The sequence below is a fragment of the Dreissena polymorpha genome, chromosome 14 (assembly GCF_020536995.1).
Source record: "Dreissena polymorpha isolate Duluth1 chromosome 14, UMN_Dpol_1.0, whole genome shotgun sequence".
In the NCBI taxonomy this organism is placed as follows: domain Eukaryota; kingdom Metazoa; phylum Mollusca; class Bivalvia; order Myida; family Dreissenidae; genus Dreissena; species Dreissena polymorpha.
Genome location: NC_068368.1, coordinates 33678508 through 33705928, shown reverse-complemented (window position 1 = coordinate 33705928; position 27421 = coordinate 33678508). Strand labels below are relative to the sequence as shown.

At 35.3% G+C, this 27421-nt stretch overlaps 3 protein-coding genes across 6 annotated transcripts in view; 1 reads left to right on the top strand and 2 right to left on the bottom strand.

Moving 5' to 3' along the window:
* The window catches only part of LOC127858238 (cholecystokinin receptor type A-like), a 309809-nt gene that overhangs the window by 159290 nt on the left and 123098 nt on the right, over positions 1-27421 (top strand). The window lies entirely within an intron of this gene.
* Positions 1-27421, bottom strand: part of LOC127858239 (D(2) dopamine receptor-like) — a 146572-nt gene that overhangs the window by 81093 nt on the left and 38058 nt on the right. The gene's annotated exons all lie outside the window — the stretch shown is intronic.
* Positions 6881-27421, bottom strand: part of LOC127858243 (putative inhibitor of apoptosis) — a 248756-nt gene continuing 228215 nt past the window's right edge. The window contains exons 1-6 of one of the 4 annotated variants that reach the window (XM_052395230.1): positions 17311-17408; positions 13357-13484; positions 10550-11132; positions 9717-9853; positions 8240-8309; positions 6881-7811 (exon numbers count right to left, since the gene is read on the bottom strand). In XM_052395230.1, the coding sequence (XP_052251190.1) occupies positions 7570-7811; positions 8240-8309; positions 9717-9853; positions 10550-11123 (1023 nt within the window). In that variant the 5' untranslated portion in view covers positions 11124-11132; positions 13357-13484; positions 17311-17408 and the 3' untranslated portion in view covers positions 6881-7569. Of the gene's footprint in view, positions 7812-8239; positions 8310-9716; positions 9854-10549; positions 11133-13356; positions 13485-17310; positions 17409-27421 lie in introns of those variants that run through there. The other 3 variants (XM_052395232.1, XM_052395233.1, XM_052395231.1) reach the window with 3 other exon arrangements.

Sequence of the window (27421 nt, the reverse complement as noted above, 5' to 3'; positions counted from 1 at the left end):
CTACAAATGAAAGAATGATATTTAATCAGCTTCAAATTCAATAAGCACTATATCATGAATACATAAGCAAATTAATTCGAAACCATTTGCATGGTTGACAATTGACCAGTCGCCAAATCCGCGATTGCTCAGCCCACTAAGTTGTGTTTTCATAAAACGCTTATTCCATTACTCCGACAGTCTTTGTTTGTCGCACAATGTGGTCGCAATAAACGAAATCTGATTGATTTTTACGTGAGTTTGATTGACAACTGGCGAGTGGTAAATTGATGGGAGTACACACAGAGATTGATTACAACCACCTGTACTTTTAACACGCAGGTTAAAGATAGCTGTAAACTAAAACCGTGTTATGTTTTATATTCCATTACATTTTATAAATTATTTATCATCTTACCATTTAGAATAAAAACAAACACATTTGTTTAGGTGTCATGACAACCAGGGCATTTTATTTCTTGAAACACACGCACGGAGTGGGTGTTATACAGGGCTTTCTACACATAAATGCAAGAAACAAAACAAATCTTCTGACGATCGTATGTGTACACTGTGCAACAGAGATCGACCCCAATGGCACCGCTCAGTTGAATAGTCTCGAGACATCAGTAAACGTTGCGACATCCTTCTCATATATCTAAGAACTGTAACGATACTAAATCCATTCTGTAGAACACGTCGTTATACGTATCATTAAACATGCACATGCGTTGCATGCGAATAATTAAATATTATTAATACCCATCAGACATTAAACCTAAACTAAAATCATATAATTGCCCAATTTAACTACATAGTTTAAAGGCACAAGCCCAGGGATGCCACGGCCCTAACAACCGCCCCTCCGCCGCCGATGTCCAAAGCGCACAGAGGACGCCCCCTATACCCATCAACAACGCCAATTTGCGAAAAGTACACAAAGTGAAGCATTAGTTTTGATAAAAGCAGCTGCGATAATTACAAGATTTATCCATTACCACAAATTAAGAGAAGTGCACATGACTTCACGTACACCCCAAACAATAAACGGTGGTAACGAACGATCCAGGTGTAACCGCGAGCGGGATACGCAACCCTACTGCTCATTTTTCATGGCAGGGGGACGTATGAGGACCCATGGCTCAAGACCGGTGTTAGGGTGCCTTCATCACCTCCTGAAACCTCTTATTTTAGAGAAATCTACAAATAATCAGCTGTTACTACATCGTAAACGTTAGGTATTTTTTTAGAAAACCATGTAAATCCCATGGTAAAAAGTCCGGAACCAATGCCCCTTTCTATTTCAAGTCAGTCATCCGTCTGCTCTCATAAAATTCACTGAAACACACAAATATAATATAAACATCAACACACAAACAGAGCATAAATAAATAAAACGATTTAAATCAAGTCTTCGCTCTACCCTGCTTGCCTGTCGAATGACTAAACCTACAAGTCTGTGCACGAGGAAATCTTGATTTCCGCTCCATTGGACATGAATCACCTTCAAAAACCAGTTTATTCATTCACACAACGATAATAAATACATTTATGTTTTATATTCCATTACATTTTATGACAAACATAAATTATTTATCATCTAACCATTTAGAATAAAAACAAACACATTAATTTTGTTTAGGTGTCATGACAAGCAGGGTATTTTATAGACAGAAAAAGAACGGGGCAAAATACAACGCACAACTAACAACATACAACACCAAGTACCATATATATTTATAAACTCAAACGAGAAGAAACATTTTTTTGTGTTTCATCCGAATCTCTCACGTAGCGATTCTAAGCTCCTTTTTATCACTCTATCAGATACACCGCTATTTGCAACTGCAGTTGCTTCCCCTGGCCAAAATGAATGCAACCCGTGAACATTAGGTTTAAGTCCAATTTCACGAAAGATTTGGTCTCATTCTCTACTGTTACTCATCTGCTTTGAGCCAAATAAAATGTATTTATTCATTTTCTTACAATTTGTTATGTTTTTTAACAAAACATTTATTGCAATATATAGAATAGTTGCTACCAAATTAGTTATTTTTTCAAATAGAAGACAGGGCATAAATATTACTCTTGAGAATGATAATTTTAGCACAATCCCTCCCACACTTGGCCCAGAATTGGCCCTTTTCAATCCATCATAAGCAAATACAACCAGACCAGAATTACAACGCCCATACAATCCCAAAACCATATGAACCCACGAAATGCCACACACAATCGCGTCTACCCCAGAGGCAGACAGACACGAATCACACACACTAACATTATACATTGACTTTCTGTAACAAAAACGTTTCCCTTGCTTTCTTTTTTGCAAGTATTTTCCAATTTAAAATTAACATTTCCCTTGCTATCTTTTTTGCAAGTATTAAACTTAAAAAATTATCACTTTTAACCCTTGCTTTCTTTTTTGCAAGTACTGTATTTGCTTTCTTCTTTGCAAATATTCCATTCCTCGTGTACTGTACACGACTTCATAAGCACCAGGTGCAAACGGACATACACCAACATGGTTTCTATACATTCTTAATGGCCATACAAAAACAATATCCATTGAATCATTTCTACAAATATAAACACGTGAAAAAATACCAACTATACCATAAGTATAGCAAAACAGTCGAAACATTCCTATCACCAATTCACATATAAACGACATATAGTATAGTTAAATTCGAATAGCAAGAACATTTCTTGAAAAACGTCTTGAACTAAAACAGAGTGGTTATTATTCATACACATATTCTGCCCTATGTCATACACAATAATATCCTTCGCAAATTGCGTGTGTACATTACCAGCCTCAAATAAGAATGGCCAAAATGTTGCACTTGGCCATCTGTGCACCACCATAACGCCTTATGCGTTGCATTCTAGATGGTGCATAATTGTTTTCCTACCAGATTAATAGGGGCATCAACCAATTCAAATCGGCGACCAAAAATTGTAAAGCAATCTGCTTCTGTTTCAAAATCAAAGAATTTTGAATTATATCTCAAAGTATTTTCTTTTTTTAAAGTAGCACAGCGATCAATCAAAAACGGACCCCAGCTACCATTTACATACTCAAAGAAATCTCGTGAGATTTTCCATTCATCTGTATTGTTTATTTTACTTATACTGTCGACAATGGAGTTTAATTCTCTTGGAACCGATTGTATTTCTAGTCCTATATTCATCTTCAAACACATACTAAAAATGCTTAGAGCTAGAGCATGTTACTAAAGTTTAGAACTTCCTACTTTTACCACCTTTACACGTGATTGAGAGTCAGAAAACCACTAAACAATTCCCCGCCCTAAAAAAATGTCCATAGGCAATTAAAACTAGAACTTCTCCATTAATTTTTCTATAAGTAGAACTTGTATTGCAATCGTCATTTAACCATATATCGAGAAAAATGAAACCTGACCTATCAACAATAAAAGCCCCACAAGCTAACCCACTTGCATCACTTTAAACTTGACGGTCTAGAAACGATTTCAGAATAAAGATATCTAGTCATTTATCTTGCCAGACTACCTAAAACAGGCATCATTGAAACAATTTTCCCCTTACATCTAGCTAGATACCTTGTCGAAACCATTGGAATCGAAGAACATACCATTAAAAGAGAATTTTTAAAATCAGTTATTCTTCTATCGGGAATATCAAAAGAAAACATTTGGCTAGGACACCAATGATTTTCCAAAAAAAAGGATATGCCGCTTTAACTACCTTCTACAAGAAAAGAACGTAATGACTGATGCTTTTCATCACAATGTGTTTATATAAACCAAACACGTCTAAAAATGTTCTATCCCCCGAGGGCCTACCTTCTTAACCGCTACCACGCGGTCGCTCCGTGTGTCCATTTACTGTGCCAGCCCTGTCCCGCCGGAAAAGCGATCTCTCCTCTCATCCTGATTGTCCATATTAACAAATTGCCAACGCCAATACGGCACAAAAATAAATCAAATTTCACAATTAAATGTGGTTGAGAAAATGAATAAAACGATTTAAATCAAGTATTCGCTCTACCCTGCTTGCCTGTCGAATGACTAAACGTACAAGTCTGTGCACGAGGAAATCTTGATTTCCGCTCCATTGGAATGTATCACCTTCAAAAACCAGTTTATTCATTCACACAACAATAATAAATACATTTATCTATTCAATGTTTTGAATGAACAAATTTGGAAATCTTAAAAGAAAACGAAAATCATATCCGGAAAAACTGTAACAATTTAACACTAATGTGCATACTGGAGTGTCGGGTGAATGAATGTAGCATAACAGGCAATGTCATATTCAATTGTAAAGTAATTCCCGGCGAGGCCAGTAATAACAAAAGAAAATTTGATATTCACATGTTGTTGTTTTTTTTGTTTTATAAAACCAAATGTGCTAAATCTAATAATAGACGTCAGCAAAGAAAAAAAAAAGAATTCGTGGAGCCAAAAACCAATTGAAAACTCTTCATTTCTTATCATTATGAATAAACAAATATAACAGAATATTTTAACATAATGTGTGAGTTGCTGTAGATTTGTGTTGCCGGTTTAACCAGTGAATGACCGGTTAAACTTCAATTCCCACAGAGTGACGCCAGTTTCACCAGTTGAATACGGTTCAGTTTCTTAAAGCCGGTGTATTTTGTAGCCTGTTGGACGTTTTTCCAATCAATGTTGTTTCCGATCGTGTGTATCTTAACCTACAAGGTTAAAAATAAAGTATTTTGCCCTTTATATTGTATTAATATGTGATGTTTGATGTCAGTTTTGACCATGACCAACAAAGCTACAAGTCAATATATCACTAAACATTGTTAGAAACATAACGCCGAACACTTTCGAAAGTTTACCATTTATATAATTCCATTCGCTGTAATTCAAAATATTAACAACTTCAGAAAAAACAAGCCGGTCTTGTCGGCATATTGTTGCACTGTGTTGTTGTTACGTGTGAAAATATAGGGCAGAATATAAAAGCTGTTTGTTCAATGGTATTTGTTTTGATATTTATTTTAGTGTAATAAGACGCCCAGATATATAGTTGGTAAAGTAGTACATTTATTTTTATTTTTTTAAGCAGACTTGTTTATGTCTTGACACTAAGTTAGAAATGTTATGTTTTATCCGTACTCCACAAAAATTTCAGAAAATGCATATGATGGTACATCATCATTACGGTTTTCGTCAAAGTTAGTACCAGCTTAACTCGATCTGGCAAAACATTTTTGAAGCGGTAGTCGTTCTCATATGTATTACGATCTTTGGGAAATCCATCACTTTTATGAAAATCAACATAGTGAAACACTTGGCTTTGTGCACGTTTTGTGCATCACAAACATCAAAATTATATGATATTCTCCTTTTCCTGGACATTAATATAATTAAATATGTAATTTTAATATCGTTTGAATATGCTTCTTTGTGTTGATTTTAACTCATCGACATAATTCACTAAACCTTGTCATTTACTAGTATAGGGATCCCTTTAGCAGTGTATTGTTTTTTAATGAAATTGTACTAAATATGAATAACAATTAAGATCGTATTTGTAAACTAAATGAGCCACATTGTTCTGCTCTTATTTTTATTGGTTGATATTGGTGTGATCTTACAATTTGAAAAAAATAACACGATGCCTTTTAGTGGTTATCTCAAACCAAAAATGTTTTAACTTTTCTCTGTACAAATACTTACAGTTTGATTTAACAATCTTGTATAGCAAAATATAATATTATATCCGTTTACCACATTTATCTACATATATAATATGTTGACAATTTCGTGTACAACTTTAAAAATACAATGATCGAAAATTGTAGCATTTGTTCTCAGCTTAAGCTTGTTTCGCATTTCTTTCATTTTGTTATTATACATTTATATAATTGCGTACGCTCCGTCCGTTTATACTTTGAACAAGATGCCTGCTTCTGAAGATTCTTACTGATCAAATGGCATTTAGTTTAAACCTATTTATTTTAGCTCGATTGCATCGAAAGCCTAAGGCTTATATAAACGCTCTCGAGTCTGTTTCCGGGACATAGAACCAGTACGTGGCGTCTTTGGGGGAGATCTAAAGAACGCTTCCACGGTGGGGATCGAACCCGTGACCTCCCGTTCGCTAGGCGGACACCATATCGATTTCACCACGGGGGCCTTGAAAATGGCATTTTGACAACCGAAATTAAAGGTTTCTTAGTTATACACACAGCAGGACATTTGCTGGTTCCGAAAATAAGTAAATTGAAATCCCCGTCGTTCATGATCTATGATAATTATCATATTACAATGTTCTACTTGTTTACTTTATTGCTTGTTTATTTGTTGTCCGTAGCTCTAACCTGAATACTGGCGACGACAAACGTAAGGGCTATTCAGACAAATAATACAACGTTTGTGCGAAAGACGACAAGACATGAATTCAGTGATGATTCTGTTGGTAGCAAAACAGTTCAAAGCTTGATTGAAAAATAAAGTTGATCATATGGTATGGTGGGATTTGGCCAGACATGATTCCGTTTTTATCACGGACTTGCAGTACAAGAACGGCCAAATTCTTGGCGGTGCACGGAAGATGGACGACGCTTGTGATTCCCAATATTCCAGTAGCTGAACAAGTATCCAGTAAACAACAAAGTGCTGCGTTAAATAAATAATCGTTTCAAACAATGGTTGCATGTGTGTATCGGTTATATATATGAGTGCAGTAATATGGACCATGGTGATGAAATTCATCCATCATATGAAAATTCTAAACACAGTCTAAATTTATTTGTATAACTTGTTTTATAAAACAAAACATTACAATGCAACATTTTTTGATATTATAAGTTATTTATTTCAATTGCTCATTCAAATCCAATCCGAGGATAGCAAGTTAAACAACATATATTGTAAAAGGTACGCGATTACACTAATCACAGGAAGATATAAACTTTGAATTGAAAATTAATCATAAAACATAACTCAAATACCATTGATAAGTAACTGAGAACTTAAATTATTGTGAGTTTTGTGCAAGGTTTAAACAAGTCTTAAGTAAATAGTAATTGTCATAATACTTAATAATATCTATGTTCGAAAATAACAGTATATGAATTCCGCACTCAAAAACATATACAATGTTAACAATTTACAGCACAATTGCAAACACACACGCACACAAAAGCAATTTTAATTAATAATTAATGGTTATTGCTAATAACTTGTTTATATTTGAGTAATAATGATAACTGACTTTTGAAGGAAAACAATTGTTTTAGATAACAAATTGTTATTTTATGAGCGACTTATAATATTGAAAATAAACACACGAAATCCTAATCCCTCTACATGTGGGCATGTTTTCTGTGTCATGTGTTGTTAATGCCAATACAATCTACTGTCGGATGATGCATTCAGACAGATCTGGCATGTGAGCGTCCGTGACGAGCCTTAAAGCGTCATCGAATCGTCGACAAGGTAATCATACCTCGTGTTGTCGTTACTGCCCGCAAAGCTCTGACATTGGGCAATGTCCAGCTATATGTAGCAAAGATTATCATTATGGCCATACCCAGCATAGCATACATCCAACGCAAGCTCATTCATATAATTCATATGCATGATTTGAAGCCCTAAATGTCCGCACTGTGCCTTTAATGCTTTGATTACAAATTCTGCAAATTCGTTGCTCCTTCCCACAGGCTTCACACGAAATCAGGTGACCACAGGGTAAGAAAACCAGTGAAACCTCCTTACGGGCACAGAACGTGCACTTTGTGATGCTGCGTAATTCTGCGTTCTCTCTCACTAATTCTTGTCTTCTTTTCGAAACATTAGCCTCTGAAATTAGATTTATTATATTAGCAACACCTCCTGTGTCATCAATATCACGTGTGTATGGTCTGTGTAAAATCATTTTACCAAACAAAGCTTGCCATGTTTCTAGATATTGAATTAGCACTTATAAATGATAAGGTAGATGCTCACATTTATTATCAGTTTGCGCATTCCAATTTAATTCTACTTACGTTTGCAAATAAATGTAATTCACAGCAGCATTATGTATGCTTAAATTGTCGCCGCGTTATGAATATATTTTTGCAGATAAATTCAAAATGAAAGTAAAGCATCGTTCATTTGATCACATTATTCATCCTGTCTATTCCTAAGGGTATCCCAAGAAACGAAAACGAACCTAAATTGAAATGTGATGTCGGTCAACATCATAGCACGTTTCAATCTAAATAAAAGAATGCAAAGTTTCTTACCTGATGAACAATTATTAGCATTACTAGAAGACGAAGTGTTGCCCAGTTGATTGGTTGCACTGTTTGCCGTCTATTAAAATTAATACAGAGATATTTCAGTAACGCAGGTGTTCAACCTTACATATCTACAGATGCATACTTTCTAGGAACCTAGTTAAGCAAACAATGAAACTCAAGAAACTCTAAGTCATTAACAGTTTGAACGTCAAATTAATATTTATAAATCAATTACATTTTTAGAATTTATTATTTATGTATATGTATTATTTATTCACGATTGCACTTCTACTCAAAAGTAAACAAACCGTTGACTCCCTTTATAAAATAAATCTTCAATGAATTGTATAATTAGAATGGTTCTGTTGTTATTTGTAAACTATAACATGGTATCAACCATAAAAATAAAGACGTCTTATTTAAAATGATTTATTACGGGTACAAACAAGAACAAGATGTGTTTGTGAAACACAATGTTCCCCTATATGACGTTTGACCTTGAAGGATGACATTGACCTTGACCCTTCACCACTCAAAATGTGCAGTTCCATGAAATACACATGCATTTCAAATATAAAATTGCTAGCTTCAATATTGCAAAAGTGACAGTACATGAGCAATTTTGACCCATATATTTGACCATGAAGGATGACCTTGACCTTGACCTTTCACCACTCAAAATGTGCAGCTCCATGAGATACACATGCATGCCACATACAAGTTGCTATCTTCAATATTGCAAAAGTATTCATAAAACAAGCGATTTGGGCCACATATATTTGACCTCTGACCTTGAAGAATGACCTTGACCTTGACCTTTCACCACTCAAAATGTGCAGCTCCATGAGATACACATGCATGCCAAATATCAAGTTGCTATCTTCAATATTGCGAAAGTACTCATAAAATGAGCGATTTTGGCCACAAATATTTGACCTCTGACCTTGAAGGATGACCTTGACCTTGACCTTTCACCACTCAAAATGTGCAGCTCTATGAGATACACATGCATGCCAAATATCAAGTTGCTATCTTGAATATTGAAATACTGCAAAAGTGTACATTAAATGAGCGATTTTGACCCATATATTTGACCTTTGACCTTGAAGGATGACCTTGACCTTTCATCACTCAAAATGTGCAGATCTATGTGATACATATGCATGCCAAATATCAAGTTGCTATCTTCAATATTGCAAAAGTTATTGCAAATGTTAAAGTTGGCGCAAACCAACCAACAGACCAACCAACAGACCAACCAACCAACAGACAGGGCAAAAAGTGGGGGACATAAAAAAGACACAAAAAGCATTCATACCCCGAATATGTGTTCTCAGTAAAAATATTTGTTGAAACTTAGTCGATTCGTATGCCGAGTTCTACGAACTGTTGAAAATGTGTGTTGATTGGTCAATTCACAGTGTTGTGTTTATGTTTGTTTAAATACTTTAATTTGTATAAATGTTTTGTTAATACTTACATTAGATGAATATTTTACTGCTAACTGGATCAGATTTACAAACTCTTGCCCTTTCATCGTCAACAAGTATTCACACTTCTGAGAAAATCGCGCATGCTCCACCCATGGGTCATCTTCCGGGCTCCAATGGCGTAAGCCTAGAAACCAAACACATATTGAACAACTTGTGTTGTTTCCGGCTATTCATAGACTTCATGTCCCAGTTTCTTAAATGCATGTTATAACCGTATAATATTAAAGTTACTATTATAAACTACCAAAAAGTATAATGCACAATATTGCAACACTATTTTTTAGATTTAAAAGTCAGATAAACATACTTTCACTTAAATGTGTGAAAATGTTTCTTTTATAGTAAAATAACTTGATTAGGGACTTCTGCTTTAATGTCCCTGTTATTGAAACAATCAGCCTCATGCTTACTATTTCTACATTCCGACGAATATTTCATCCGTTTTGCGATTATTCGTATGCAAATTTATCTACACTGCAATGCATAAAGTAATATAATATAATATTACTCGCATTGTTCAGGTCCCTTATAGTAAAGATTATTTTCATCAAGTTTATATTTTCACTAAAAATGCATTAAGGTTTGAATTGAGTTCCGATGATTCATTGGTGCAATGTATATAAACAATTCCACTGGCTGTGGTGTGCCTAACGAAACCTATGGGAGATTAGCCGATACCTGTTAATAAAGCGACATTCAATCTCTTGCCCTTGAATATAAATCGTATTCACCAAGTTTATGTTTACAACAATAACAATATATTTAAATAAATTAAACTAAACAAATGTTAATCTCTTTAAAACTGTATGACTTTACATACCAATTCCGCAATGGTAACATCTTGTCGCGTCTTCGCCTCCATTGCGGACCAAGTAGAATCCAGCCACGCTGAGGAGTTGTGTGGAAACTGCGAGAACCACGGCTCCAAAAGATTTTAATCTTTGGGGAACCGTCGAAAAATTGGGGTACTTGGGCATTGATGGTCCGCTTGAATTTGCTTGCGTTAAAGTGGATCCATTGTTTAAGGTCTGAGCGTTAGAGTCATTGGTTTGGGGTCTGGGTACCAACTGTTGAGTTTGCTCCCGGGGCCGTTGCTCGACTGTTGACTGTAAATGCTGTTTTCCAACACTCATGTTTGTCGCATCACTTTCAATATCGTCTGAGGAAAGATCAGACGTATTCGACGACGGTCTTGCCAACGATTCCAAAGTAGGCGAATACACGTTTGTATCACAATCGTCAGACGGCTGTACCGCTTTGGTACAAAGTCTGTGTAAAACTTGAGAAAGTTCTTCATTCTTAACCATCACACCACTTTGAGGTCCATTTACCTGTACTTTATTGTGCCCACCATGTGCGTCGCACTCAAGGCCATGCGCACAAGCTGCCGCCATTTTTCCTAACTGCACAACAAAGAATGAAACGTATAATTACACGTTCACACAATATTTATATTTTAGCGTCATGATAAAATGCATAAGTAAATCATACATATACAGTTTTAAATGATGAGAGTTGTATAAAACAGTGTCACAAATATACCAAGAGACAAAAAAGAGAGAAAACTATGATTGCCTTTTAAAATATATTAATACAAATGATAAATTTTACATTGAAATTTAGGTAATTAATTCGACAAATACAAAAACACACTGAAGTTACAATGACATATGTCATGTTTCCTTTGTATATTTCCTGCATTAGCTAGAACAATGGTGCCATATAATAAGAATACTTTGTTTTACTGCACATTTTATATGATTATGTATTGTTCTTCCAAAGCCTTATGCAAGTGAACACGTTTGTTCATCTCATTGTTTGGGCTAGAAAAATGGCGTATTACATAGCATGTTTTATTAATGAAACCATTGTTATGATTACAATATACACGGTTGTCTCCCATATTGGAACAATGAATAATTCATATTGTTCAAGGTGCCAAATAAGAGGCAAACAAATATGCAAGACTTCATCATTCGCACGACCCAACCGTTTGCAGACCCAACTGAAGATTAGTTATCCATAGGCTTATCCATATACGTTTGCATTTGTTATAAAACGACAATGCCAGTCAGCAAGGCCCCAAGTCATTTATCTCATCTTATTATGCGACATAAGCTCGTCAATTAGTTATTCGCATCATATCATATGCGCATGCTGCTGATTATTTATACGATCGATGGCTATCATTCGTATTGTTTCCAATAGTAAGAAATTCTGCTTGTATATTTGATATGTTCATAGCTGACATTCGTATCAATTAGAATTAGTTTTTATTTCCATATTGTCGATTTCATATAGTTAATTATAACTTGTGGTGAGAAACATGGGATTCCAAAACATTTTTTAAGCCAAAGATTTGTTTATCCAAACGTAAATACAATGCGCAAACTAGACGCCAAACTAGCAGCCAAATGTTAATTCACGAAACGAAAATAAGAATGTTATCAAAGGCTGTTTGTAAAACAGCATGCCCCCATATGGGCTCTCCATTGTAGTGACAGCCATTGTGTGAATATGTTTTTGTCACTGTGACCTTGACCTTTGACCTAGTGACCTGATAATCAATAGGGGCCATTTGCGAGTAATGATCAATGTACCTATAAAGTTTCATGATTCTAGGCATAAGCGTTCTTCAGTAATCATCCGGAAACCATTTTACTATTTCGGGTCACCGTGACTTTGACCGTTTACCTAGTGACCTGCTAATCATTAGGGGTCATCTGCGAGTCGTGATCAATGTACCTATGAAGTTTCATAATCCTAGGCATAAGCGTTCTTGAGTTATCATCCGGAAACCATTTTACCATTTCGGGTCACCATGACCTTGACCTTTGACTTAGTGACCACAAAATCAATAGGTTTCAACTACGAGTCATGATCAATCTACCTTTCAAATTTCACGATCCTAGGAATAAGCGTTCTTGAGTTATCATCCGTAAATCATTTTACTATTTCGGGTCACCATGACCTTGACCTTTGACCTAGTGACCACAAAATCAAAAGGGGTCATCTGCCGGTCATTATAAATCTACCTATGAAGTTTCATGATCCTATGCATAAGCGTTCCTGAGTTATCATCCGGAAACTACTTTACTATTTCGGGTCACCATGACCTTGACCTTTGACCTAGTGACCTGATAATCAATAGGGGTCATCTGCAAGTCATGATCAATCCACCTTTTAAGTTTCATGATCCTAGGCATAAGCGTTCTTGAGTTATCATCCGGAAACCATTTTACTATTTCGGGTCACCGTGACCTTGACCTTTGACCTAGTGACCTGAAAATCAATAGGGGTCATCTGCAAGTTATGATCAATGTACCTATAAAGTTTCATGATCCTAGGCCTAAGCGTTCTTGAGTTATCATCCGGAAACCACCTGGTGGACGGACCGACAGACCGACAGACCGACCGACTGACATGTGCAAAGCAATATACCCCCTCTTCTTCGAAATGAAGTTTCATGATCCTAGGCCTAAGCGTTCTTGAGTTATCATCCGGAAACCACCTGGTGGACGGACCGACCGACAAGTGCAAAGCAATATACCCCCTCTTCTTCGAAAGGGGGCATAACAAATATGCGAGGTATACATTTCAATGAAGGGATATTCGGTGTTTTCTTACCTTTATTATCTTTGATAGAGAAGTATTGTTGACTAGTATGAAGAGTACGATTTGAAATACGATTCAATCTGGGTCGAAGATAATTAGTTGACAAATTGAAATCCGAGGTGTATTCGTTATTCGAAGTTCTGAAATATACAATGGCATACACAATAAATAAACAGTGTGCTTGAATCTAAAACGCTCATAGTTGATGTGGTTTAACAGGGATTTATAAATATTTTTCTAAATGTATGTGGTTTTTTAAATAATTTACCAAATGTATGGGGGAAAAAACATATAATCAAAAAGACAACTAATGTTACGGCACAATCGAAAAATTATTGGGGACATTAATTTACTTAGATTTTATATAACATTCAGAAACTAAGTTTTAAAAAAGGACGTTTAATCACTACTGCGATGATAAAAAAATATTTAAAAAACATAAGTTTGCAAGCTTTCTCAAATTTTTTATTGTGGCAATAAACGGCAAAGAAAATCCATGCGTGCATATCGACACAATTGTCAAACTGCATAACATCTTTTTCAGTGACAAGCAAGTCTTTAAAGTGGATATTGATTGATACTGGGGAAAAAAATACAAAAAACAGAACTTGTTGCATTTAAAGACAAGGCGTTGGCGTTGAGAGCTTACAAATTTAATCATGTTGGTATTTTACACATGTGTTCATAAAAAAACTCAGTCTTTAAGTGTATAGACCCCAGTATTTCTACGATAGAAATGTTATCAACAAAGTTATAAATGTATAATATAACAAGATGTGTTTGTGAAACACAATGTCCTCCTATATGACGTTTGACCTTGAAGGATGACCTTGACCTTGACCCTTAACCACTCAAAATGTGCAGCTCCATGAGATACATATGCATGTCAAATATAAAATTGCTAGCTTCAATATTGCAGAAGTTACATTACATGAGCAATTTGGACCCATATATTTGACCTAGAAGGATGACCTTGACCTTGACCTTTCACCACTCAAAATGTGCAGCTCCATGAGATACACATGCATGCCAAATATCAAGTTGCTATCTTCAATATTGCAAAAGTATTCATAAAATAAGCGATTTGGGCCACATATATTTGACCTCTGACCTTGAAGGATGACCTTGACCTTGACCTTTCACCACCCAAAATGTGCAACTCCATAAGTTACACATGCATGCCAAATTTCAAGTTGCTATCTTCAATATTGCAAAAGTATTCATAAAATAAGCGATTTGGGCCACATATATTTGACCTCTAACCTTAAAGGATTACCTTGACCTTGACCTGTCACCACTCAAAATGTGCAGCTCCATGAGATACACATGCATGCCAAATATCAAGTTACTACCTTCAATATTGCAAAAGTATTTATAAAATGAGCGATTTTGGCCACATATATTTGACACCTGACCTTGAAGGATGACCTTGACCTTTCACCACTCAAAATGTGCAGCTCCATGAGATACACATGCATGCCAAATATCAAGTTGCTATATTCAATATAGCAAAAGTTATTGCAAAATGTTAAAGTTGGCGCAAACCAACCAACAGACCAACCAACCAACCAACCAACAGACCAACCAACCAACAGACAGGGCAAAAACAATAAGAGGGGGACATAAAAAGCTATTTTCAGTAAACTTAAATATTAACATATTGAAGGATTCACAATAAATTGCATGATATCACAAAATAGAAGGTAAAAACTTTTGAGTTGCTCAATTTATCCTGTGTAGTACATTTCAAACAAATAATATTGCTGATACATAGACTAATTCTGACAAATTATATATTCTCCATCATTATATTACTATGTGTAACTTAGCTCCTACATTGGTCCCTGTTTGCCGTTGTGAACTTTCTCCTGACATGAAAACTTTGCCAACAAATTGTAACTTGGTTTTCTGAACACGAGCTGTCTACCTTAATCTTGATATTCCCCATGTTGTGTCAACAGTTTATTTACAACATTTACCGCATACCTGAGATTATTTCGCCAGGTACGCGATATACCAGTCGCAAAAAGTAAACTTTACAACATTTTAGATACGTACTGGAAAAATATATTTGGGAATCCTAAATAAGACCATCGTATAAAGTACAAGTTTCGCCGCCTTATTCCTCTCAGATGACTGTTGTAACGTTGATTAAATGTAAACAATAACAAGATAAATGTCGACCGAATTATGTACGTGTGTTATTATGCGTAGTACTTACCAAAGCATATAATTCCGGTCAACATCGAATAAAAGCATGAAACAATAGATTAATGTGTGTAGACGAGACATGTTTATGTTTTTATTGGCTTTGTTATACAACCAATAAACAAAAGAAGCATACGAACGCACAACAAATCAATAACATTGGAAAATAAACAATATGAAGAAGCGAAACGTCAGCTGCTGGAGCATTAGGCCCTATTGCATTCTTATTATATACAATTTGTTAAATGTTATTTGTACTTTTTCACACATAATAAAAATCAGTCATTAGTACGGAATTAATTTTTAAAGGGGCCTTTTCACGTTTTGGTAAATTGAAAAAATTACAAACAATTGTTTCATTTTCGCAAATTACTGTTGTGCTATGATATGTATAATGAAACAGTAACACAATTACCATGCTCTAAAAAAGCCATTATATGCATCTGTTGACGATTTAAAAACTGGAAAATAATAAAGCGTTGCAACGCAAAACGATAGAATAATTTGGAGAGTTCTGTTGTTGTCGTTATATTTTGTGATACTACTAGGATTACTTATATAAAGTATAAAATACATCACTCATTGTATGAGCACGGATGGCCGAGTGGTCTAAGCGATAGACTTTTACTCCAGGAGTCAGTGATTCGAGCCCAGTTGAGGTTTACTTTTTTTTCTTTATTAAAATTGTTCGTGTTTTTTTACTGGAGCTTTTTAGATCCAATGTTTACATTTAGCAATATAAAGCATTGAATGACAAACTTCAATTCATGTCAAAATCTGTGAAAATGTCCCTTTAATGGCAAAAAAAGAGTAGAAAAGAATGTTTTATAAATAATGCTTTGAAATGTGCCCCCATTGTCCTGAAATCAGGGTGCAGGATCAACAAAGTTCGCATAGATTTACACACGGGCTGGACAGAATGTAAACACATCGTTAAGAATTTTATTTTTTCAAATGTCTCAAGTTTTTAATTACATTTTCAAAAATATTTAGAAAATAAAAGACAGTTGTTCTAACATTTGCCGATATCGCAAGATTTAATAATAAAACATTGAATACTCTGAAATCGGTGCCAAAATTTCACGTTGCGTGGAGCATAACCGTGTACTAAGTGATTTCGTTACACATCTATTTTATTGGCCAAAAAATAATTTAATTATTAAATAAAGTAATTCTGATGAATTCCACATGGCCATAATCAGCATAAAAACTGTATTTTAAGCACGTGTTGAAATTCTTAAGAAAAAATTGTTTTACACCAGTTATTTGAAGAAAAACACTACATAACGGTGTGTTTACATCCATTAAAGTTCAATTGTCGAAGATCTTTTCATATTAATGGTGATACAGACTAAAGCAACATTAGTTATTCATGAAAAGAAGGTGTCCATTTTTACGCAGTGTACAACTGAACAAGCCTACACGATAGTCAATACCATATATGTATATCCGTTACAGATCAAGTTGATATGTCATGAGCATCCATATTCGACTGTTTGCTATACTCAAGCACTTAATTTAAGCACTTAACAAAAGATGATGTTTTGTTGTTGTATCTTTCGTAGAACAAGTTAGAACAGGTTTTGCAGGTTTTGCAAACGTCCTGTTCGATATAAATATTATACAAATGTAGCCTACACGGGTCCAATTTATAATTTCAAGTTTTCTAACCATCATTGATTTCAAATCAAAATACATACAGAAACAAAATAAACTGTTAACCTACAATTTTATTAACATTTAATTAAGAGTACTTACATTTATGTCCTCTTCTACGAACTATGTTTTGTTAAATGATTTCGCAATTTAATCTCTGACAACGACCCGGTTAACATCTATTGGGATCCCATCGGCTATTTATATAGAGAATAATAGGTGACGTGGATGGAGAATGGTTATCTGGCAAGTCGGAGGAATTTATCGGCGAACCCGATAATATCCTCCGACGAGCCAAATAACCATTCTCCATCTTCGTCACCAACCTATTATTCTATTTATTCTGTCACATTAACAACATTCGTAGAAATTTTTCTAAAATATCTAGTTCTCGAGTATTTTGTGTTTAAATATGTATGGTAAACATCACGCGCGAAAAAAAAATATTGTGATGTCACGTCAGGCAAAGCGCTAAGGCTAGCTTCCATCTTGTTAAAACACACAGAAATCGAGTTACGTGTTATTAATTCAATACACAAGGACGAAATTATGCTGTTTAAATAATAATGTTTAAACAAACAGTTTTTTACATGTATTTGGTATTTTATTAATAGAAAAAAGTATATTTTATTAAAAGAAAATTTTAAATGCATGCGCATGCGCGGATAGAAACTGACGGATATTCGAGGTCACGTGGTCATCTAGCCTCATATCTTTTGGGATATTGGGTTACCTGGTTATCGGGCTAATTTAAAGGCATGTTACAGGATAAATTTAATTATTGGAAAACCTCTCATTGCTAACTCGATTACTGCCTTTTTTTATTTTTGCTAATTTACGTGTGCTACAAACACGAAAGACCTTAATCTATGGGATTTTATATTTATCCTATTCACACCGGTCTTACTGACCTGTGTACTAACGCGAATGGAATTGTGGGTAGCGCTTCTTTTACGAGTGAAAAGTGAAAGCGAAAGTAGATCAGGTAATCGTGCTTCTGATAATCACTATCAATCTTAATAGAGATTCAAAATCACATTTAAACATAATTAAATAACATTCCTTTAAAAAACATTCCGTTTGAAACACACAATAAATCAAAGCGCTTAAGGCACTGAATTTGTTCGTTGTTGTATAATCTTAGACGCAACTCAGTTTTCAAAATTATGTTATAGCTTTTTATATCGCAAGTTTAAAATGACCACAGCCCATTCAAATTTATAAAGAGTGTGTCTTAAAGCACAGGTCGAGATGTGTGTTGTTGTTGTTTTTTTCAAATCATTGATACAGCTAATCAGTGTGCACAGGCTAATCTAATTTGACATGCGTTAAGCCCCGTTTTTCCTGAAAGCAACCAATATGTACAGATTTCAATGATAAACACTAGCCTTGCCAACGTTGTCTTACAAGCTGTTAAATACACGCTATGTAGAGTACCAGTGAAAACAGGCAAATGCAGGGGTTAAAGCAGACGAATTTTACAGGAGTTATCCACACAGGCTGTCATGGGTTACGGTTCCTGCCGTAGCTGAGCCAATACTGATTTTAAAAATTGCGTCTGCATTATTTGTGAGCTAACGCTCACAAATAAAAACGATTTTTCTTTCATTATTAACATTTTCATTCCTACGCAGACCTACTTTGGCGGAAGCATAATTTCCCAAACCAGGGGCATGTGATGCGTCTTAGTATAGAGGTGACAATAACGTAGTGACGTCACCATCTATGTATAGAATGATTATATATTGTCATTTAAACTAAATTGTTCTCAAAAGTTGTTGCCATTTTGTAGATCGAATGGGTCACAAGTTGAGTTCCGAATATGCTCTATTCCGTTTTATTGAAATGTATGATGTAGATTTTGGAAACCCCACTAAGTTTAAGGTACATACCGACAAAGTTTACCGATTTAAAATTTATTTCAAATTCAAAAGCCATATCAATCAATCAGAATCATCGAGAATACGATTATTCGGCGTTTTTTTTTGTACCTACTTAGAATATGCTGTAGTAGCATATTTTTTCAAAAGATGTTGACATCCTAGAAAAAAATTGGCTTGAGATAAGAAAAAACAAGAGCTGTGTTCGTGAAACACAATGCCCCCTTACTGCGCCGCTTTGAAGCCATATATTTTACCTTTGACTTTGAAGGATAACCTTGACATTTCACCACTCAAAATTTGCAGCTCCATGAGATACGCATGCATGCCAAATATGGAGTTGCTATCTTCAATATTGCAAAATTTGACCTTTGACATTGACCTTGAAGGATGACCTTGACCACTCAAAATGTGCAGCTCCATGAGATACCCATGCATGCCAAATATCAAGTTGCTATCTTCAATATTGCACAATTTGACCTTTGACCTTGAAGGATGACCTTGACCTTTCACCACCCAAATTGTGCAGCTCCATGAGATACACATGCATGCCAAATATCAAGTTGCTATCTTCAATATTGCATAATTTTGACCTTTGACCTTGACCTTGAAGGATGACCTTGACCTTTCACCACTCAAAATGTGCAGCTCCATGAGATACACATTCATGCCAAATATCAAGTTACTATCTTCAATATTGCAAAATTTGACCGTTTACCTTGACCTTTCTACTTGAAGGATGACCTTGACCTTAACCTTTCACCACTCAAAATGTGCAGCTCTCTGAGATACATGTTCATGCCAAATATCAAGTTGCTATCTGCAATATTGCAAGTTATGGGCAATGTTAAAGTTTTTGGACGGACGGACGGACTGACCGACGAAGGGACAGACAGACTGACTGACGAACAGACAGACGGACAGTTCAAAAACTATATGCCACCCTTCAGGGAAATAAAAAAGTTATGGCGAAAGTTAAAGTTTTCGGACGGACGGACAGATGCCATATATTTGACCTTTGACCTTGAAGGATGACCTTGACCTTGACGTATTGCAAATGACAAGAAAGTTTAGACGACGGATTCGGAAAGTAAAGTTTAAAGTGCGGATCAATCGGGATTGCAGTGAATCGAATCGAAATTGGCCGTATTGGTTACGCATGCGCAATTAATTTCCTTCTATATTACATATAAAATAGTTGAAGTTCGATAGCAATTTTTACCATGATCAAGCAATGACCCACAATATCATCATACATCATTGGAAAGATAAATGCTTAAATTTTGAAAAAATGGATGTCATTAAATTCTATACGTTGTAACTCAAAATATTCACCTTAGAATAGGCAAACCGGTTTTGACAGCTGTGCAGGCGACCATTTTGGGCTCAAATAGTATGACCTACTTTCAAAGCCGGGAACCATCAACAGAAAAAGTAGAGCACAAAAATGGCTTTTTTTTCTTATTGCTTACAAATATACCTTCAAATTGATACCAAAACATTCCATTTGCAATGAATTTTACAAATCCTATGCAGCATGCACTGAACAATGTGTGCTAAGTATCAAACTGACTGCCTGTAACCCTGCAAACAGGAGTTCCGGTTTGGGGTTATGTGACCTATTGGTATCGAAATCGAATCGGCGGCGTTGAACCGGTTTTTCGATGCATCGAACCGAATCGTTACAGCTCTAGTAGGCAGACATAAAACAAAGCACGCTTAAAAACAACAAATACGAACAGCCCGATTATTAATATTCGGACCCACGCATAGAGAATGACTCAATGAGTGTAATGTACGGAAATGTAAACATGAAGTTGTGTTATTTATAACTTGTTGGTTTTCCAGAATCGATTTAAAGTACCTTGTTGGCGCATGCGCATTACAATGCCTGGCCTCGCTCGTTGTCGTTGTCCGCTTCCATAGTAATAACAAATCGTCAATAATAACACAATCAGTGAGCCGATAGAAACAGGATGATATCAACTGCCCATTTTATACATAGATGGTGACGTCACTACGTTATTGACACCAGTAAGACCAGTGTGTACACAATGACCAACTGCCCTTTCGTGCGTGAAATAAGCGCACATTTAACTACCGTCATGACGGAAAACCAACGACAGCGAAAGTGACTTTTCTAATGGTTAGCAAATCAACTGCAGTTTCAGGAACTCATAACTTCATAAATACTCTCTCTTTCTCTTTCATTATATGGCGTTTGTAAATAATGATTTTCTCGAACACGTCCGGGCCCTGCTAAAGCAAATCTAGCAGTATTAAATGGAATGATTTTCGCTAAGATCGTTTAAATTTTCTAAATTAGTTGTTTTAATTTATAAAACGAATTCATATGATGTATTAAAATGAAAAAGGTGCAATACGTAATTGCTGCTAACTGTTTAACTGAAGTGTTACTTCTGGTTCGCGATTCAGTGTTACTTCAATCCCTCATTCGCCTGAAAATATGCGACTTTTTTAATTATAAATTGCGACTTTAAAGGGTCTTTTCACAGATTTTGGCAGATATTGAAGTTTGTCATTAAATGCTTTATATTGATGAATGTTAACATTGGATCTAGAAAGCTCCAGTAAAAAAAAACAAGAATGAAATTAAAGATAGAAAAAAGTAACTCTCAACTGGGCTTAAACCAATGATCCCTGGAGTATATGTCTAACACTTGGACCACTCGGCCATCCGTGCTCATACAATGAATAATGTATTTTATACTTAATATAAGTAATCCACGTTGTGTCACTAAATATACGACAACAAAGAACTCTCCAAATTATTCAATCGTATGCGTTACAACGCTTTCTAATTTGTAGGTGTTTAAATCGTCGAATGATGCAAATAATGGATTTTTAGAGCATGGTCAATAGATAATACTATGTTAGTTTTTGATAAAGATCAAGTTTATCATGATTTTAGAGCCAATGTTAAAAACCTTTACAAACCTTGACACGGACGGCGGACACGACGAGCTGGCTATGACGATACCTCGGGTTTTCTCCGAAAACAGCCGAGCTAAAAATGAAGAACAAGAAGAGGTGAAAATGTATGTTTTATTGTCAATAAGTATTGTAATGACTAGGTTTTCATAATTGAACGAGTAATACATTAGTTTCAATAGGAAAAGAAAACATATTCGCTACTGAAATACTATGAACAGAATGTTGGAATGAAATAAAAGATAATGTGTTATCATGTGTACACATGTTACTAGAATGTAAACATAAAAGACTCAATATTGCAAGCATCATAGTGATATGAATTTTTTGCAGAAAAAACAGAACTTTATATAAAAAATGAACAAAACAAAGTACAAAGAAACATATTAACACTATTAAACGCATAATAATAAATCAAAGACAGATATATTTCCAACACATATATATTTCCTTAGTATCGCTGGCTACCGCCCCCAAACCCCCGCTTTGTCGATAGTTATAAACAACTGCGTACCGGTAAAGTGCTATCTAGCCTGTTTTTGTAGTGTTTAGTGTGGCCGCTACGGCATGTAAACAATAGATTCTTTTAACTGTAGAGACATGTGATTAATGCTATACTGCTTCGTAAACTAAGGAGAAACGTTTCGATGCAAAATTAAGAGGATGTTTTGTATCATGACAGTTTTTAATTTATTATAATTTACATGTTATTTACAATATATTCATATTTCAGTTCAAATGATATGTATCCAATGTTTTAGTCTGGGAACCAGACTACCAATGTTTACGGTGATTTTTGTATTATTAGCCAATGCACAATTCGGATTTATTCATTTCGGACCTATCATGAATGAAGGTCATCTAAGGTCAAAAGTGACGTAAAACAGCTACTCTTCGGACCTTTCATGAATGAGGGTCATCTAAGGTCAAAAGTGACGTTAAACAGCTACGCCGAAAAAATACCGACCTTTAAAGGGGCCTTTTCACAGATTTTGGCATGTTTTGAAGTTTGTCATAATATGCTTTATATTGATAAATGTAAACATTGGGTCTAAAAAGCTCCAGTAAAAAATCAAGAATAAAATTTAAAAAATGAAACAAAAAGTAGACCGCATCAGGGCTCGAACCAGTGACCCCTGGAGTCCTGGAGTAAAAACCAATTAGACCTCTCGGCCATTCTTCCAAGTATGTATGAAAGACGTTTTTTATACTTTATATAAGCAATCTTCGTAGTTTTACAAAATTAAACGACAAAAGAACTCTCCAAATTATTCAATCGTTTCGCGTTGCAACGCTTTATAATTTTCAGGTTTTTAAATCGTCAAAAGATGCATATGGCTATATTAGACCATGGTAAATGTTCAGTATCACTGTTTCCTCACAAATATAACTAAAACAAACATTTGCGAATCTGATACAACTTTTTTCAATTTTGTCAATTTACCAAAACGTGAAAAGATCACTTTTGTTCTGCAGGGAAATTAATGGATAGCATTTAACCATGACATTAATAACAACATTGTGTTGCCTGTTGTTTACTTTAAATATCACTCTGTTGAAAGAGAATTAATTTCACCATGCTCTTGTTTCCTGTAGCAAATTGAATAGATGTTTTGACATTTAAAATAGCTGTTAGAATAAGCTTTGTTTTAGTTCAGTTAAATTTTAGGTTTTATAGAGAAAGCAGCATAGACATGGAAATATTTTATAGCAACAATAGGAATAATAGAAAAGAGTTGTTTTAATGCTTTATATGAAAAGTAAAGTATATTGTGAAATATTTAAATAACTATAGTGTAATAAAAGTATAATATAGTTGAAAAGTGCAATAGTGTGTGTTTATTATTTATTCCTGAGGCGGATTTAAATAGAACCCTATAGAACACCTTTAAATATAAGTTCGTGCATTCGGCGCTTACTAAACGGTATAAAAAGTATGTTTTTAAATATTTATTTATAATCAAATACTTAAAATGTTTATACTTGGATTCGCACTTGATCTGTTTCCAATTGCAATTTCTATAATGGGTATATCCCGTTAAAATGTAAAGGCTTTTAACGAATGATTAGCAGACAAGTACAGGAAATATGACTATATTTTGTGTTCAAGTCTTAATTATCCCATAAGAGAAACTTGTATTGGCGGTTGTCTACTCAAGACAAAAAAATATAAGACGCTTAAATAAATACAATAGTTCATACACACGTGAAATATTATATTTGCTTAGGTTATATAAAAAAACATGAAGATCTTTAAATGTGTATACACTTCACCCCTGAAACAAGCATGGGGTCCAAACAAGTTGTTTACTTTGTCTACACTTACCTTCTGGAAAAAGCATGAGGTAAAGACAAGCTTTAACGAGCGACACATTGTTATGCCCCCCTTCGAAGAAGAGGGGGTATATTGCTTTGCACATGTCGGTCGGTCTGTCGGTCGGTCGGTCTGTCGGTCGGTCGGTCCGTCCACCAGGTGGTTTCCGGATGATAACTCAAGAATGCTTGGGCCTAGGATCATGAAACTTCATAGGTACATTGATCATGACTCGCAGATGACCCCTATTGATTTTGAGGGCACTAGGTCAAAAGGCAAGGTCACGGTGACCCGAAATAGTAAAATGGTTTCCGGATGATAACTCAAGAACGCATACGCCTAGGATCATAAAACTACATAGGTATATTGATCATGACTTGCAGATGACCCATATTGATTTTCAGGTTACTAGGTCAAAGGTCAGGGTCACGGTGACCCTAAATAGTAAAATGGTTTCCGGATGATAACTCTAGAACGCATACGATTAGGATCATGAAACTTCAACCTTAGATAGATCATGACTCACAGATGACCTCTATTGATTTTGAGGTCACTAGGTCAAAGGTCAAGGTCACGGTGACCCGAAATAGTAAAATGGTTTTCGGATGATAACTCAAGAACGCAAACGCATAGGATCATAAAACTTCAGAGGTAGATTGATCATGACTCGCAGATGACCCCTATTGATTTTGAGGTCACAAGGTCAAAGGTGAAGGTCACGGTGACCCTAAATAGTAAAATGGTTTCCGGATGATAACTCAAGAACGCATACGCCTAGGATCATGAAACTTCATCGTTAGATAGATCATGACTCGCAGATAACCCCTATTGATCTTGAGGTCACTAGGTCAAAGGTCAAGGTCACGGTGACCCGAAATAGTAAAATGGTTTTCGGATGATAACTCAAGAACGCATACGCCTAGGATCATGAAACTTCATAGGTACATAGATCATGACTCACAGATGACCTCTATTGATTTTTAGGTCACTAGGTCAAAGGTCAAGGTCACAGTGACAAAAAACGTATTCACACAATGGCTGCCACTACAACGGACAGCCCATATGGGGGGGGGGCATGCATGTTTTACAAACAGCCCTTGTTATAATAGATGTGTAATGATCTTGCTCGCTTTAAGTGTTATGATTAACATTTCGCTGTTATATGTTTTTGTATTTTTAGTTCTAAGCTTGCGAAGGACTAAGGTTATGAGTGTGCGTTTCAAGTCAGTCTCCTTTGAGCTACTCTAGGAACGATAACCACCTTAGCTACGCTAGGAACGATAATCTGCCAGTTTATACTCTACCACTGGTACACTGCAGACAGCAGTGTGTGTATGCAAGTAATACGTGTGTAACAGATTGTGGAAAGATATTGGCCAGTTTTTCATTGAAATCTGTACATGTACATATTGGCTGCTTTCAGGGAAAACGGGGCTTAATGCATGTCAAATAAGTGGTGTCCCAGATTAGCCTGTGCACACTGTTTAGCCTGTGCAGTGCACACAAGCTAATCAAGGAGGACACTTTCTGATTTTTATGGTGTTTTTTGTTTAAAGAGAGTGTTTGGTACTGGGATGACAATTAATGCATATGTATTAAGCCAAGTTTTTTTTTCAAAATGAAGCTTAACTTATCTTTTCTATTAATGATTAAAAAAAGGATTAAAGTGATAATAACTTCTGAGCAACCTCGCTGACAAGGCAAATCACTTTAAAATCAAATGAACAACCAATGAGTTCTAAATGTTAACCTTGTGGCATTTTTAGTAAACATCTAAAAGGGACCTTCTAACACTTTGTCATTAAATGCTTAATATTGATAAATGTAAACATTGAATCTTAAAAGCTCAATAAAAAAGAATAAAATTAAAGTAACAAAAGAAGCAACCCTCATCTGGGCTCGAACCACTGACCCCTGGAATAAAATTCTATCGTTTAGACCACTCGGCCATCCGTGCTCATACAATGAGAGATGGATTTTATACTTTATGTATGCAATCCTCGTAGTATACAAAATTATAACGACAACAACAGAACTCTCTAAATTATTAAATCGTTTAATTTTGTCAATTTACAAAAACGTGAAAAGGTCCCTTTAATTTCTTCAGACTTGCAAATTGAATGAGTTCAATACACTGTCAGAATTTACATCACGATTAACTTACAGGTTTATTGATTGCCTGTTAGCCTGATGCCAGTAGATTTAAGCCCTGGAAACTAAATTTCAAAAGTTGGTTAAAGTTGGTCTTAAAAGGTGGGCAACTTTTCAAAGCTTAAACAACTCAATACAATTAAACATAGAATACAAATTGGAGACTGTGGATCATTTAGGCCCAAGAAATGATTCGATTCCGGCTCACAACAAGACATAATGCATTAAAAGTCTGTCATGTCGGCAAAATTGTTGCTCACTCATTTAAACAAGAGGGACTGAAAGGCCCAAAGTCGCTCACCTGAGATTCAAAGGAACTGACCTGTTCTATGCAGCCCAAGATGTCATTAGAACAAAATGTTCTTACCAACTTTCATGACTTGTGAACACCCTGGCAGCCATGTTTTTGAACAAGGGTATAAACCTTGAGACCATCTGAAGTCTTTTTACATTTAAGTTTAGTACTTTCAATAAAAATCTGCGCTTTATTTTTCATTATTTTTCCACCCTGTTAGCAGTTTAATTGTAGTCAAAATCTTACTTTGAAGTTCTGTTTGAAAACCAGTATAAGGTCGACGTATGAGCTTATTTTCCTATGCCTATGCTCGACTGAATGATATATTACAATCATTATATAAACTACAGCTCAACAAACGTAGCAGCATCTCAACGCAAAATCTATCCGATGATCTGGTTACTATTTGTAATTGCACATAATTGTGCTGATTGTTTTTTAATCATATGAAATTCCACTCAGCATAAACAGTTGATATTTATTGAACGTCTTTTTCTAGCTCTGATTATATTTTGGAGCTTCTTTTCAATTATTCAATTACATGTACTTACAAGCGCTTTTGGGATGTTACCTAGTATTTAGTCGAAAAGAGGAATAAATGTTAATGTTAGAAATTGAAGC